The 16,106-nt window shown below is 41.5% G+C and overlaps 1 protein-coding gene across 1 annotated transcript in view; it reads right to left on the bottom strand.

Moving 5' to 3' along the window:
• The window catches only part of LOC126416966 (signal-induced proliferation-associated 1-like protein 2), a 153,460-nt gene that overhangs the window by 65,119 nt on the left and 72,235 nt on the right, over positions 1-16,106 (bottom strand). Inside the window, exons 5-10 of the mRNA XM_050084847.1 lie at positions 15,702-15,829; positions 15,389-15,513; positions 10,495-10,733; positions 9,971-10,074; positions 394-551; positions 191-297 (exon numbers count right to left, since the gene is read on the bottom strand). Of these exons, the coding sequence (XP_049940804.1) occupies positions 191-297; positions 394-551; positions 9,971-10,074; positions 10,495-10,733; positions 15,389-15,513; positions 15,702-15,829 (861 nt within the window). The remainder of the gene's footprint in view (positions 1-190; positions 298-393; positions 552-9,970; positions 10,075-10,494; positions 10,734-15,388; positions 15,514-15,701; positions 15,830-16,106) is intronic.

Genomic DNA, 16,106 nt, shown 5'->3' with positions numbered 1-16,106 from the left:
GCAAATGCAATTTTATTAATCTTATTGTTTTTCTGTCAAACCGTTCTTGAAATTCATACAATAGTATGTTAAATAAAAACTTTTTCTTACTAAAATTTCTTAACTTGTATGCTCCAGAGTGGAATATCTTTACTTAGATACCACAATGTATTCATAGGGTAGCAAAATTTTACTCAATAATGCTATGTACCTTTGGCTAATAAAAAATCCCCAAAAGCTTTGGACTTAGGAAATGTAGCTCCATCTTGGATTGGTGGTCCAAATGGAGGTACTTCTTTGGATCGGCTCACAGCAACACTGCAAAAGGAAGCATAAATTAAATATATATGGAAATTTATGAGTCATGATAAGTTTATTATATGATTCTATCTCCCTAGTGTATAAGACACTTACCGGTACTGTGTGTTCTCTGTACAAGGATTCACAACTCTCACAACAATAAAGACATGTTGGAACTGAGAACGAATATTCTTTGGTGTGAATGGCTGAGCACCAGGCTCTTGGAAGACTATAGTTACAATGTCATTCCCAATATGCCTCTTCCTTAACAGCTGTTTCAAGGGAAAAAACACGAGTCAGGATTACATATATCATAGTATTTTCAATGTCCTAAAAAAAGCAGCACCAAAGGGTGCATTATGCCAAACTATTCTAAGAAATGCACCATTCTCCAAGTAGTACTGCTATATGCTATGAGTTGCACATATTCTAAAGTATTGCCACTTTCCATTACTGATGACAAATGTAAAATCATGAAGGATGAGAAGAACATTTGAACAGGCCTGCCATTTGTGCTGATAAACTTTGGAATCAAACTTAACAATCACCACCCAAAGATCCTTAAATGCACACCAGTCAGAGGTCCAACTTTGTCACCAAAGCCTCAGTGATTTTCAAACTGCAACATGCAAACAGATGGAAGCAAGCTGGAAAGAGGTTTAACACATTAAGATCTTTTTATATTGTACCATCAGGTTTTCCACAATGTGAACCTTCCCTCCTCTCAAATGTAGGTCAGTGTGTGCTCCATCTTACCCAATTCCCCCCCCCCCCCCCCCCCCCCCCTCTCTCTCTCTCTCTCTCTCTCTCTCTCTCTCTCTCTCTCTCTCTCTCTCTCTCTCTCTCTCTCTCATTTTAGGGTGCAAAAACATCTAGTGTCATACATGCCCATGTTAGAACTGTAGAACACGAAGACAAAGAAAGGAGTTAAAGAAAATGACTGTACGTTAATCCCAAATGACATAAGAGAAGACAGCTAAAGCTGGGACATGGAGAAAGGTCTATAAAAAAACCCACAGAGAAATGGAACTCCTCAACTAAAAATTACATGGCCTTCGCCATATTGCTATAATAGATAAAAAGTAAATGCAGTTGACAGCTCACGTGTCGTTAATTACAACAGCAAGTAACTCAGATGGCAAACACAAATGAGAATGTAAAGGGTTAAGAAAAGAGCATTCTGTCAGGAAATGGCTGACAAAGGTTGAGTGGAGTGAGTGCAAAGTGGTGGGGAAGCACCACTTAACAAATGTTATGGCTAAAAAGACAAGTGTCCGATGCACAACCTAGCCAAAATGGTCGTCTAAGCTGCTGGGAGAGGCTTAATGACCAGGAGCTTGTTCCTGTGAAGGAAATCTTACCCAATGATTGTAGTCTTATCATAATACAGAATAAAACTGACATATTAATGCTATTAACTGCAAAATGCTACGTCCAACATTCTAACAGATCCATGCAATGATCAGTACTGAGCTGCATAAAACATTTTCATTTTTGCAGCTGAATAGATTCCTGCTGTGTCTGATCTGTTGATGTTCCTATTTGGTTGGTTGGTTGGTTGGTTTGTTTGTTTGTTTGTTTAAAGGAAAGAGGAGGGGAAAGAGACCAAACTGCTTGGTCATCAGTCCCTTGCTCCTATTAAAAGAATTCCACCAGGAAAAGAATAAAACAAACAAGACTGCAGCACAAAACTGTGGGAAAGGAAAAAATCACAAGAAGGACAGAAGGGCAACAAACACTACAATGGACCAAATAGGACAAGAAAACCACAGACAGATGGAAGAAACCGGTAGAAGGTATTGAAACAAGAGAGCAGATGACTGTGGCTGGCTGATCACCAGAATAAAAAGGGTAAGGCAGCCACTCTGCAACACATAAAAACCACCAGCCTAAAACCACAGACTGACAAAGGACATGCGCTAAAACTTTGATAGAGTGATGAACCCCCCCCCCCAAATCCCCACATACAAAACGTCAGCCAGTGAGGCGTTGTCAGCTAAAATTAATGGTAACGAATCCGTTAACTGAAGATTATGTTGCAGGGCATCAAAAGTATGACATCGCAACAGAATATTGGCCAATCAACCGGGCACCACACTGACACTAAGCTGGGTCTTCACGATGCAGAAGATAGCCATGTCTCACCCAAGCATGGCCAATGCGGCACCAGCAGAGAATGGACAGTTTGTTGTTCATACTGAGATTATGCCATTCCATCTCCCAAAGCCAAAAAACATGCGGCGTAATAATGAATGCAGGTCATTTCCAGAGGTGCCGATCTCCAGAAGTAGTTTCCGTGTAGCCTGTTTGGCCAGCCTTTTAGCAAGTTCAATGCCAGGGATTCCAATGTGTGGTGGGTCCAGACAAACACTACTGAATGACTAGACTGTTCCAGGGTATAGACGGACTCCTGGATGGTCACTATCGAAGGATGGCGAGGGTAACACTGGTCAATAACTTTTAAGCTGGTCAAGGAGTCACTACAGATAAACGACTCACAGAGCACAAACAGATATGCTCAAGAGCACAGGATATGGCCACCAGCTCTGCAGTGAAACACTGCAGCCATCCGAGAAGGAGCGCTGTTCAGTATGTACTCTGTGAGCATAGACAAAGCCAACATGACCATCAGCCATGGAGGTATCGGCGTAAACTACTTCGAAGCCCCGGGACGCATCAAGAATAGAGAGGAAGTGACAGTGGACAGCCTCGGGAGGAACTGAGTCCTTATGGTCATGCGAAAGGTCCAGGTGCAGCTGCTGCCTAGGTATACATTATGGTAGCGTATGCGAATGGACCCTATTCACACAGAAGGGATCGGGCACAAACCACATTTGTAAGCCCTGACCTGGCCCGCCGACTTGGTAGATGAACCACTGTGGTTGGGAAAAGGAGATGGTAATTTGGATGCTCAGGAGAGTTATGAATGTATGTGACGTAACTCATGAGCAGTTGTGCATGCATGATCTGCAATGGAGGGACTCCACGCTGATTGCTGGACTCATCCGAAAAGCTCCTGTCATTAGTCTAACTACACAGTGGTGCACTCGGTCTAGTAATTGCAATGCTGAGGGTGCCACTGAACTATAAATCATACTTCCATAGTCAAGATGAGGTTGAATAAGGAATCTGCACCCCAGGTGGCGTTGTTCAGACAGCAGAGGGCATTAAGGTACTGTCAGCACTTCCGCTTAAGCTGAGAAAGATGAGGGAGCCAAGTCAATCAGGCATCAAAAACCTGTCCAAAGAATCGACATGTGTCCACTACAATGAGTAGATCGTCATCAAGATAAAGTTCTGGTTCCTGGCGAATGGTGTGGTGCTGACAGAAGTGCATGACATACAACTTCGCAGCTGAAAACTAGAAGCCATGGGCTAGAGTCCACGACTGTGCCTTGTGGATGGCGCCCTAGGGGCACCACTCAGCAGCACCAGTACTGGAGGAGCAGTAGGAAATGCGAAAGTTGTCTGCATACAGAGAAAGTGAGGCAGATGGCCCCATAGCTGCTGCAAGACCATTAATGGGCACTAAAAATAGACACACACTCAATGCAGAGCTGTGCAGAACCCCATTCTCCTGAATATGGGGAGAACTATGGGAGGCACAAACTTGGACAGGGAAAGTATGGAGCGAAAGGAAGTCTTGGATAAAAATTGGGAGCGGGCCCCGGACAACCCACTCATGAGGACATGTCACCAGTTTGTGTTGCAAGCATTTCTTAAATCAAAAGAGACTGCAATCAGCCGTTGGCATCTGGAAAAGGCTGTTTGGATAGCAGACTCAAGGGACATTAGATTATCAGCAGTAGAGTGACCTTGGCAGAAACCACTCTGGCATGGAGGCAGTAGGCCACGTGACTCCAGGAGCAAACACAAGCGCTGACTACCATATGTTCTAGCAGCTTAAAAAGAATGTTGGTGAGGCTGATGGGCGAATTGCTATCCACATCAAGTGGGATTTTACTAGGTTTAAGCACTGGAACAATGGTGTTCTCCCACCATTATGACGCAAATATGCCATCGCACCAGATGTGGTTGAAGATGACAAGGACATGTCACTGGTAGGCCAACGACAGATGTTTCATCATCTGACTGTGGATTCGATCTGGCCCAGGAGCTGTTTTGGGGCAATGTGCAAGGGCACTGAGGGATTCCCACACAGTAAACAGAGCGCTATAGGGTTCACTGTGGCGTGCAGTGAACGAGAGAAGTTTTCCTTCCATCCACTGTTTTAGGGTACAAAAGGTTGGGGGGGGGGGGCTAATTCTCTGATGCAGAGAGACGAGCATAGTGCTCAGAAAAGTGCTTGGCAGTTGTGTTTGCATTAGCAGATAACACTTCAGTGATATTAATGCCAGGGACACCTGTCGGGGTCTGATACCCAAAGACATGTCCGATCTTTGTCCAGACTTGTGAAGGCGACATATGGTACCCAATGGTTGAGACATGCCTTGCCCAACACTCCTGTTTCCATCTTTTTGTGAGCTGGCAAACACAGGCACAGAGTTGTTTAAAGGCTATTAGGTGCCCCATAGCTTATGTTGCTGTAGAGCTCGTCTATGCTCTTGAATGACCACAGCGATTTCTGGCGACCACCAAGGCACTTTCTTCCGCTGAGGCACCCTACGAAACAAGGGATTGCATTTTCCGCTATAGAAATGATCATTCTAATCACTCATTCAACCACCACATCAGTGTTACCATGTGGGGGAGACTCAATGGTGATGGCAGAGGTGAAAGCTTCCCAGTCTGCCTTATTTAAAGCCATCTAGTAGGCGACTGGGGAATGATGCTGGGTGAGTGACAGGAAGCTGGGAACGTGGTCACTACCACACAAGTCATTGTGGGCCCTCCAGTGGGCAGATGGAAGAATTCCTGAGCTACAAAGTAATAAATCAATGGTAGAGAAAGTACCATGAGCCACACTGCAATGTGTGTGTGTGTGTGGGGGGGGGGGAGGGGGGGGGGCAGTATTTCAGAGGCAGAGGTCGAGTTGAGACAGCAAATTTTCGACATCTCGGCCACTAAGCATGGTGCACCCTACAAGGGGATATGGGCGTTAAAATCTCTCAGAAGTAGATAAGGTTTAGGGAGTTGATTAATCAGTGCACCCAATATGTTCAAGGGTACTCCACCATCTGGAGGGAAATATACGATGCAGGCGGTTATTTCCTGCATTGTCCTTTTCCTGACAGCCACAGCTTTGAGAAGAATTTGAAGGGGCATTGGTACACTACACACCGAGTTCAGGACAGACGCATACTCCACACAACACACTATGATACTTGCCATGATTTTTGTACTATCCTCTATAGTGTGAAGAGCAGGGATCCGCATTGCTGGGAACCAGGTTTCCTGGAGGGCAATGCAGAAAGAAGGTGTAAAGCCTAACAGCTGTCATAGCTCAGTCAGGTGGTGGAAGAAACTGCAGAAATTCCACTGGAGGATGATGTTACCATGAGGCTGGGAAGGCATGAAACTATCAAGGAGACAGTTTACACCTCAAGGTCACCTGCTGCCACCAGACTGAGTACCTGTGTGATCAACATCCATTGTGTCAGAGGATCCAGTGAGATCTCAGGGGGCACCAGAAACTCATCTCATCCTCAGGCGGAGGCGTAGGCGCAGAGCTTGTAGGGAGTGGTGGTGGTGTAGGTGCCACCGCAATGTCTTGGTTCTTGGGTGCCATTTTCTTTTTAGGTTTCTCTCACTGCTCCTTAGGTTTCTTCAGCTGGGAGGGCTTCACTGATTTAGTCTCAGACTGGGGAGGGTCATGAAGCCCTACAACCAGCTAGCTGCCTGTGGGCACTTCAGCCCCTGACAGGTTTCCTCTTTCCCACTGGTAGGAACATGGGACAGGAGAGACCCAAGGGGACCCTTCCTGAAGACTGACACTTCTCCGGCTGAGAAGTGGGGACTGATGGTTGGGGGGCATTGCTCCCAAAGTAGGCAATTCGGGAGCAACAGGGATAGAAGTGCCCCCCACCATCAAGGGCACAGGTGTAGTCATACAGCTTTGAGAGCCAACTATAAATGGCGGAACTGATGGGGCTCAAATCGTTGTGGGGCATAAGATGGTGTCATACGCACAGTATGGAGCCTTCCTCTTTAGCCTCAGGGTAGGTCAGCCGGTCCAGGATATTTTATTTCACGATTTTCCTTTCTTTCTGGAGAGTCCTGCAGTCCAGCAAGGGGAAGGGTGCTCTCCGCAGTTGACACAGTTGGGAGGCGAGGCTCATGGAGTATTAGAATGTGAAGGTCGTCCACCTCCAGCATTTAAAGCGCCGCATCAAAAGAGGGATATACAGCGTTACATCATGGCAGTATACCATCACCTTGACATCCTATGGTAATGTGTCACCATCAAAGGTCAAGATGAAGGCACCTTTGGACCCCTATGGACGCGCCAGACGAAATGAACGCCTTGTCGCTCTAAGTTGGTGCGCAACTTGTCATCAGACAGCAAAAGGAAGTCCCTGTGGAATATGATATTCTAGACCAAATTTAAGCTCTTATGGGCTGCGATGGAAACAGAAATATCCCCCAGCTTCTCACAGGCGAGTAGTGCCTATGACCAGGCAGAAAATGCTGTTTTTATCAGAACTGACCCAGATTTCATTTTGGACAATCCCTTCACCTCCCGAAACTTATCCTCTAAATGCTCCACAAAAAACTGAGGCTTCATTGACACAAAAGATTCCCCATCAGCTCTCGTACATACAAGGCATTGGAGCGAATAAGGTTTGCTGCCATCCTTAGCCTGACATACCTCAAATGGTGTGGCCAGGGAGAGGAACGATTTGAGGTCATATTTCCTTGTATTAAAGTGAGATCTTGAACAGTTAAGAGACTGCTATTGTTTGACCACCAGCAAGTGGTGGTGATGTATGCTTCATGGCATGTCATCTGCCCCGATGCCACCCACTCCGACCAGTGGCCCTCCCCACAGTGGCAACCCAGCCTCAGGAAAGGCCACATGGCAGGATGACCATTGCCAGGAGTCTCGGTGTCCCAGGGAGATGGGCATCTACTCCTTGGCATACATGGAGAGTTAACAGTGCAGGCATCAGCAGAGTGATACCTGTGTAGTCCGGGGGCTACAACCCCCAAGAGGTTACATGGCAACCCCACCACAATGGACTGGCTACCAAGCTGGAAGACAGGAGCAAACATGCAAACAGGTCCATTATCATCGTCTGCGCAAAAAAAGAAATAAAATTAAAAAAACTGCACAGTGGATGGAGAATAATACATCCAGGAGGGTGACCTCACCCAACAGCTGGAGAATGAGCGGAACTGCAGATCCACGACGACGAAGGACACTAAAGGTCTCAGTGCATGATAGAAACGATGCACCACGTAAGGCGACCTTCCGCAATTGGCTCACTCTTCGGAAAAATTTTGGAGACTAGAGGTCAAACCCTACAGGGGACCCTCACAGAAAAAAACAGGTGCGAACACGAAGAACTCATTCTGAATTTTAATCTGAATCCAAATGAACTATCATGTTTCCTGGCAATAAAGTACATGATGGAAAAATTTGCTGTTTGTCAGTGTGAATATTTCTAATTTTCAGGAGAGATTTCTGCTTGTTCTTTCTGAATAACTTGGATGGACAACTATTAAAATTCAGATCATTTTCTTATTGGAACTGAAAATTGGTGCACTGCTTACCTTAAAGTTGAACCATAAGACAGCAATGAATAAAAGAATGCCTGCAAGCAGCTTTGTTAGTATCTTTATCAAATAATGGAACTAGATCTAAAGCAAAGGTTGCTCAGCTGTGTAAAATACTTTGTGTATTTGTTGAATTCTACATTTTAATGGTGTTTTCTCTTGTTCCTTATAAAGCACACTGTATTAATGGATCATGAATGCAACTCTACTTACTATAGCTTTTGCTTCCTGAATTTTAATATTAAATTGTGTGAAGTTCTTTCCTTCTCATCCCGTATGGTAAGTCTCCCCCGACCTGCAGTTCTGGGTGACTTTCTCAAAATCTGCCCCTTTTCCTTGACCTCTCCAGTCCTTTTCCTTCCCCTTCAACCCTTCTGCCTGAAGAAGGAGCCACTGGTTGCACAAACTTGCCAATTACAACAGTCTTATGTGTGTGTTCTGCCACCACTTGGTGAGTAGATTTCTTTCACGATCCAATTAAATAACTGTGTGAGTATTCTTTTTATTTTTAAAATAAACTACTTATCCATCAGACTGACATTAGTTTACATAATCTACAAACACAGCAGGTGACACGTCAGCCATTTCCTACCAGTTCCAAAAAAGAAATTACCAAAATTTCGTTCATGGCAATTGAAATGAGGTTGATGTCATTTATTGACATATAAAACAGACGACTTAGCATGGAATTGCAGTAATTCAATGCTTAATATGTCCCACTCCAGTAAAACTGGCATAGTATTTGCATCAAACGTGCTTTTCTCCAACTTCTATTACTTAGATGCAAATTAGTCGACACATCTGTTCTACTATGTAAACAATGGTTTGCTTTTGTTAGGAGAGTGTCATGATCTAAACATTTCAAGTCATTTGAGTAGATCACAGGAGTTTCCAGAACATGAACACTAAAGAACTACAGTACAATTCGCTGGCATGTCTGTCTGGGAACCAAATGAATGTCTATTTAAAATGGTGTGGACTTTTTAGGTTCTCTATGTTCCCCATATCCATCAATTTCTCTCTGACCTGTGAGGAGCTACCTTGCAGAAAGCTTGTGCACTAGTCTGAAAAATTTGTTTTATCTCTGTTCTTAAATAATTGTTTCACAACAGTATATTTTAGTATTTATGGGACATTTGCTGAAACGATTTACAAACAGACAATAAGGGACTTGACAAAAAAAATCTTCAAGTATATTTGAAGAAATATCCTCAGTTGTTGGAACAGGGGCAAAAATTCGGACCTGAACTGTAACAACGAACGTTTTCTCCTTCACATCCACCACATTGCCAATACTACACATATTTGTTGTCTTCTAAAGTATTATTGTCCAATATGACCAGATAAAACTGACAGAAGAAAGTAGTATGGTTAATTGTGTGTTCTCATAAAATAGGGGGTAATGTGTCATGGCTATGGTAAGGGACTTGGGTTGAGTATGATTAAAAGAAATGTGGTTTCCACCATAGCAATATCCCTTCAAAAAGTTTCACACCAATTTTTTCTCAGAATGCCAAAATATTCTGTTGCTTTCCAATCACAGAGTGAGAAATCACGATCATAATAAAATAAGAAATCACGACGCACTTTCAGGAGTGAAATCTGAAAATGATGTCTTGCACCATCTGCCAAACTTAAGTGTGAACTACAGATAATCATGTCAATATTTGTGCCACTAATGGTAAGCAGTTAGCCACCATGGCAGAATGGATGATTTATGCTACTACATGTTAAACAGTGCATAGTTTTACCACTGTCTCATCCTCCAAAAAGTACTGATCCACTGGCGCCTGTGTAGTGACAAACTCAAAAACATTTGAAGACCTTGTACAGTGGTGTGTTTGTGTTATTTTATTGTTATCTATGGAATTAATCACTCTTAAGCAAAACCTGAATGAATGTCTACTTTTACAACAATTAAACAAATGGCATAGTTCATCAAAAACTGATAAAACAAAAAGCATTATCAAGATCAATTAAAACTTTTAACTATTTGAATAATCATTTATCTTACCTGCTGCCTATTGTTCGGTGTGAAGGGCAGTAATGTGGATACGTGGAACATTATTTCACAGTCTTGATACTGAGCATATACGGAGTAGAGACCGGTCGAGTCCGCTAGAAAAAAATAAACATTTACGTAAAATATGACATGGAACATTGTTCCCTCTTAAATATTATAGTCCTGGAGGAATTATCTGGTTTATAGGTTAGTAACATGTCATATTGCTAGCAACACATCAGGAGATACCATAGCAAATTTTAAAATGGAAACTCATGAGGAAGTGTCACCACATATACATGGAGGACAGCTTGTATTGCAGTTTGATAGTTCATTGTCAGTTACTCTAAAAAGTTTACATAATATACATGGCATTTATTAATGATGTGAAATTACATACATCAATACACCAAGCACATTTAAGTCACTACAACAAATTGCATTTTAGGTCTCGAGAGTTTTTCCTTAAACAAAATGAGTAACAAGGGCCTTTCATCAAATGTTGATGACAACACATCATTTCACAGAGTACTTACTCTTGTTGTCAAGTCCAGCTCGATATTTGTCGAAACCACGCAGTCTTACTCGCTGACCTACAGTGTCGAGGAACTCTACCAGCGCAGGACCTGCATCCTCATTATTGTACATGTCTTCTTCAGAAGACTGCCCTGCTCGGCAATAAAGCACACCAACTTTGTAGTGTCTTATTAATGCCTGTTCATCGAGTTTCAATAGCTGCGCTTCTGTCTGAGGCGATGCAATCCCAAGACGCAGGCTGTAACCGTAGCAAAATAATATTGTTTCAATAAAGTAATTTTCCAATATTTTTGTACATTAAAATGAACTATGTTCATTCATTAAATTCACACTGAATTACATTTGCGTTGTTTTAGAAACCACAAGCACAGTTTTGAATGTCACAATCTATATCTCAACTGTAAAGCAAAGGGAAAAAGAGATAAAATTTTAACTTTGAACACAAATGACTGAACAGCAAAGAAAAATTAAAAGACTATAAACTATTTATACACTACAAATGAGAATGTAATGTTTAACTTAACAAGAATCCACACTACAAGCCATTTACACACCCATGTCTCTGACTGTAAAATACTTGCTTTCTCCCCATCAAGTGTTGCTGTTCTTTCTGAACAACAACAAATTAACAGAAACTTGCATAATAACTAAAGTTTTTTGCACCAATATGGTTGTACAACTACCATCTTGTCTTTCTGTGGATAGCATTTTAAATAGAAACAACGGTTACCAATATCTACTGGCAAGCCTAAGTGTTTCCTTCTAATTCACCTGCTGCAGTCAACGTTACAGTAATTCAATTTTGATATGTTTCATGCCATAAGTACAGGGCATTTCAAGATGAATATTTATTACAAAGTATTATGTTGTCAAAACTATCCATCACTGTGCCACACCTCTGTTATTGGAGGGATGAAGACATCATCTAGTTTATTTTCACTCAATGTCCGTTGTCTTATGGTTGTTTGGTTACCATCACACATTGCAAAACTGCTACACCACAGCAAAAATACTCTGTTGTTTGTGAAGTGTAATTCTATGACTACAGTGCAAACACATTTCAGGCTGAGGTACCAAATTGATCCTCCAAATGGATGGCACATATGCACTTGGTATCAACAATGTGGACACGAAATGCTTATGTGAAGGAAAGAATCCTGGCTGCCCTCATGTCTGACAAAAATGAGATATATATTCAAATTTCTTTCCAACATAGTCTTACAAAAAAAATCAACTCCTCATGCGAGGCAGGAAATACAACTGCCTACAACAATTTGGCATGTTTTGAGACATCGATTGGCTATCAACCATACAAGTAAGGGTTGTTACAGGCTCTACATCATGATACCAAATGCAAAAATGTAGCATTTTCTGGTGAGTTTCAGAATGCTATTGACAATAACACTTTCATGCAACTTATAATTTTCAGTGATGAAGTGACTTTCCACCTTAGGGGAAAGTAAACAAACACAATGTTCGAATCTGGGACCTATAGAACCCATATGCACATATATGAGATTCACCCAAAGTCCATTTCTTTTTTTGTGCAATATTCCACTCTTCTGTTTATGCCCCATTCTTCTTTGATGGAAATACAGTTAACTGCCGGCATTATCTTGTTTTGTTACAAGTTGTTTCCAAGGCTGAACGAGGACAACATTTTTCAACAAGCACCGGCTCCCTGAAGTCACCAAGTGGATGAATATTTGACAAACTCCGCCAATCTGTTGGACTGGTTGTCAAACAGCCAGCGACTTAGCACTTCTCAGCTGGCCTCCACAGTCACTGAATTTGACACCTTGCAATTTCTTCCTACAGAATTTCATTAAGGACAATGTTTATGCACCAACACCACGACAGAACCAAGAAATATAGATGTGAGAGTTTCGTAAATGTGTGTCCCAAGTTTCCTAGTCATATGCATTCAAAAAACACACATTCTCTGACACACCCTATAGGTTTGTAACTTATGTTGATGCATGGGGGTGTGGAATGTCAGGAGCTTAAATATTATAGGGAAACTAGAAAATCTGAAAAGAGAAATGGAAAGAAGACAAGCATTTCTGGTCAGATGAGTATAGTGTGTTATCAACAGCAGCAGAAAATGGTATAACAGGGGTAGGATTTGTTATGAATAGGAAGATAGGGCAGAGGGTGTGCTACTGTGAACAGTTCAGTGACAGGGTTGCTCTTATTAGAGTCGAAAGCAAACCAACACCGACAATGATAGTTCAGGCAGACGTGCCGACATCGCACGCTGAATATGAGGATGTAGAGATGGTTAATACAGTATGTAAAGGGAGATGAAAGTCTAATAGCAATGGGAGACTGGTATGCAGTTGTAGGGGAAGGAGGAGAAGAAAAGGTTACAGTAGAACACGAGCTTGGGACGAGGAGGTAGGAGAAAGACTAATTGAGTTGTGTAATAAATTTCAGCTAGTAACAGAATACTCTGTTCAAGAATCAAAAGTGCAGGAAGTATACTTGGGAAAGGCCAGGTGATATGGAAAGATTTCAATTAAATTACATCATGGTCAGACAGAGATTCCAAGATCAGATACTGTATTGTAAGGCGTACCCAGGAGCTGATACAGACTCAGATCACAATGTAATAGTGATGAAGAGTAGGCTGAAGTTTAAGAGATTAGTCAGAAAGAGTCAATATGCAAGGAAGTGGAGTGCGGAAGTGCTAAGAAATGATGAGATAGGCTTGAAGTTCTCTAAAGGTGTACATACAGCAATAGGGAATCACTCAGTTGGCAGTACAGTTTAAGAAAAATGGATGTCTCTAAAAAGAGCAATCACAGAAGTTGAAATGAAAAACACGGGTATAAAGAAGGTAACTGCAAAGAGACCATTCTGTCGATCGATGAAAAAAGAAAGTACACAAATGTTCAGGGAAATTCAGGAATACAGAAATACAGGTCACTGAGGAATTAAATAAACAGGAAGTGCAGCGAAGCTATGATCAAATAGCTGCATGAAAAATGTGAAGAAATAAAATAAAAATAAAAAAAAAACAGATTGTTGGGAGGACTGACTCAGCATATAGGAAAGTCAAACAACCTTCATAGAAATTAAAAGCAAGGGTGGTGACATTAAGAGTGCAATTGGAATTACACTGTTAAATGCAGAGGATAGAGCGAATAGGTGGAAAGAGTTCACCGAAAGCCTCTATGAGGGCTAATATTTGTCTGATGTGATAGAAGAAGAAACAGGAGTCAATCTAGAAGAGATGGGGGATCCAGTATTAGAATCAGAATTTAAGAGAGCTTTGGAGTATTTAAGATAAAAAAAGGCAGCCGGGATGGATAACATTCCATCAGCATTGCTATCATTGGGGAAAGTTGCAACAAACGGACTATTCAAGTTGGTGTGCAGAATGTACGAGTCTAGTGACATACCGACTGACCTGAAATAATTTCATCCACACAATTTCTAAGGCTGCAGGAGCTGAGAAGTGTGAGAATTATCACACAGTGAGCTTAACAGCTAATCATCCAAGCTGCTGACAAGAATAATAAACTGAAGCATAGAAAAGAAAATTGACGGTGTGTTAGATGACAATCGGTTTGGCTTTAGGAATGGTAAAGGCACCAGAGAGCCAATTCTGACCTTATGGTTGCTAATGGAAGCAAGACTGAAGAAAAAAAAAAATCAAGATACATTCACAGGATTTGTCAACTGAGAAAAAACTTTTGACAATGTAAAATGGTGCAACATGTTCGAAATTCTGTGAAAAATATGGGTAAGCTACAGGGTAATATACAATATGTACAAGATCCAAAAGGGAATAATAAGAGTAAGAGTAGATGACCAAGAACAAAGTGCTCGGATTAAAAAGGGTGTAAGACTGGGATATAGTCTTTCACCCCTACTGTTCAATCTGTTCATCGACGAAGCAATGACCAAAAAAACACACCAGAGTGGAATTAAAACTCAAGGTGAAAGGATATCAATGATACAATCTGTTGATGACGTGGGCTATCCTGATTGAAAGTGAAGGAGACTTACATGAACCACTGAATGGAATGAACAGTCTAATGAGTACAGAATATGGACCGAGAGTAAACTGAAGAGAGACAAAAATAATGAGAAGTAGCAGAAATGAAAACAGTGAGAAACTTGTCAGGATTGATGGTTACGAAGCAGATGAAGTTAATGAATTCTGCTACCTATGCAGTAAAATAATCAATGACGGACAGAGCAAGGAATACATCAAAATCAGACAAGCACTGGCAAAAACGGCATTCCTGAACAAGAGAAGTCTACACTAGTATCAAACATAGGCCTTAACTTGAGGAAGAAATTTCTGAGAATGTACATTTTATGGCAGTGAAATGTAGACAGTGGGAAAACTGGAACAGAAGAGAATCTAAGCATTTGAGATGTGATGCTACAGATGAGTGTTGAAAATTACGTGGACTGATAAGATAAGGAATGAGGTGGTCCTGCATGGAATCTGAGAGAAAAAGAATATGTGGAAAACACTGACAAGGAGAAGGAGGCGGAAGATAGGACATCAGTTAAGACATCATGGAATGACTTCCATGGTACTAGAGGAAGCTGTAGAGGGCAAAAACTGTAGAGGAAGACAGAGATTGGAATACATCCAGCAAATAACTGAGGACGTAGGTTTGCAAGTGCTACTCTGAGATAAAGAGGTTGGCAAAGGAGAGGAATTCATGGTGGGCTGAATCAAACTAGTCAGATGACTGATGACTCAATGAAACCTCTATCCTTACCATACAGTTAAGATCCATGAATGCCTATTGCAGCAAATTACAAGATTACAATATAGCTGTCTATGTATTATTGTAGCAATCACTAGATGTGTATTTTCTTACACAATGTCAGAAAAGAAAACTCAATGAGTATAAAATTGGTTCTTACCATGACAATTGTATTTCAGGTGCTATGTATTCCAGTACTTCCTTTGTACACATTCCCTTGTTACTATTTGAAGGTTTAATGTTTGGTATTGCATCTTCTAGAACAGATCCTCTCAGTGTTAGGAGCTGCAAAGAAAGAAAAATATAACTTACATGAAACATTTGTATTACTAACAATTGTGTACCCTCCTATGTGTATGAATTAATGAAACTATATATGAATCATACACTGAAGACAAACTTAACAGAAAAAAAATATTGATTATAACTGGTGAAAGAATTTTTTCCCAGTAAATAACATTATTTTTGCTTACCTCAGTTGTCCTGATAAGCAGCCTATAAAGATACGTAGGTGATGTTTCTCCCCTCTCTAATCGTTCTCTCCTCAGACTTACAGCAATTGGTCCAAGGTTCTCATCCACACCAAACCAGTTTTGATGCTCTGAGAAAAATAAGAAAATTAGATCACTTATGGTCATTACTCTGTTATTGGTGGGGAGGGGGGGTGGGGAGGGGGGTGGGGGGAGAGAGAACTGTTTTGAAGATTAAGAGCAAATTTGTCCAAGTGATAATAGCAAAAACAAACTGTTTTAAGATACTGTCATGCTGTAATTCATTTTCAGTTGTTGTGATTAGTGAAAGCGAAATGAAAAGTTCTTAAAACACACAAAGCTAACTGAATTCAGCTGAACATCATGTGGATAGCTCAAGCTGGATCC

The sequence above is a fragment of the Schistocerca serialis genome, chromosome 8 (genome assembly GCF_023864345.2).
Source record: "Schistocerca serialis cubense isolate TAMUIC-IGC-003099 chromosome 8, iqSchSeri2.2, whole genome shotgun sequence".
Lineage (NCBI taxonomy): Eukaryota > Metazoa > Arthropoda > Insecta > Orthoptera > Acrididae > Schistocerca > Schistocerca serialis.
This window is presented reverse-complemented; position numbering and strand designations above follow the sequence as displayed.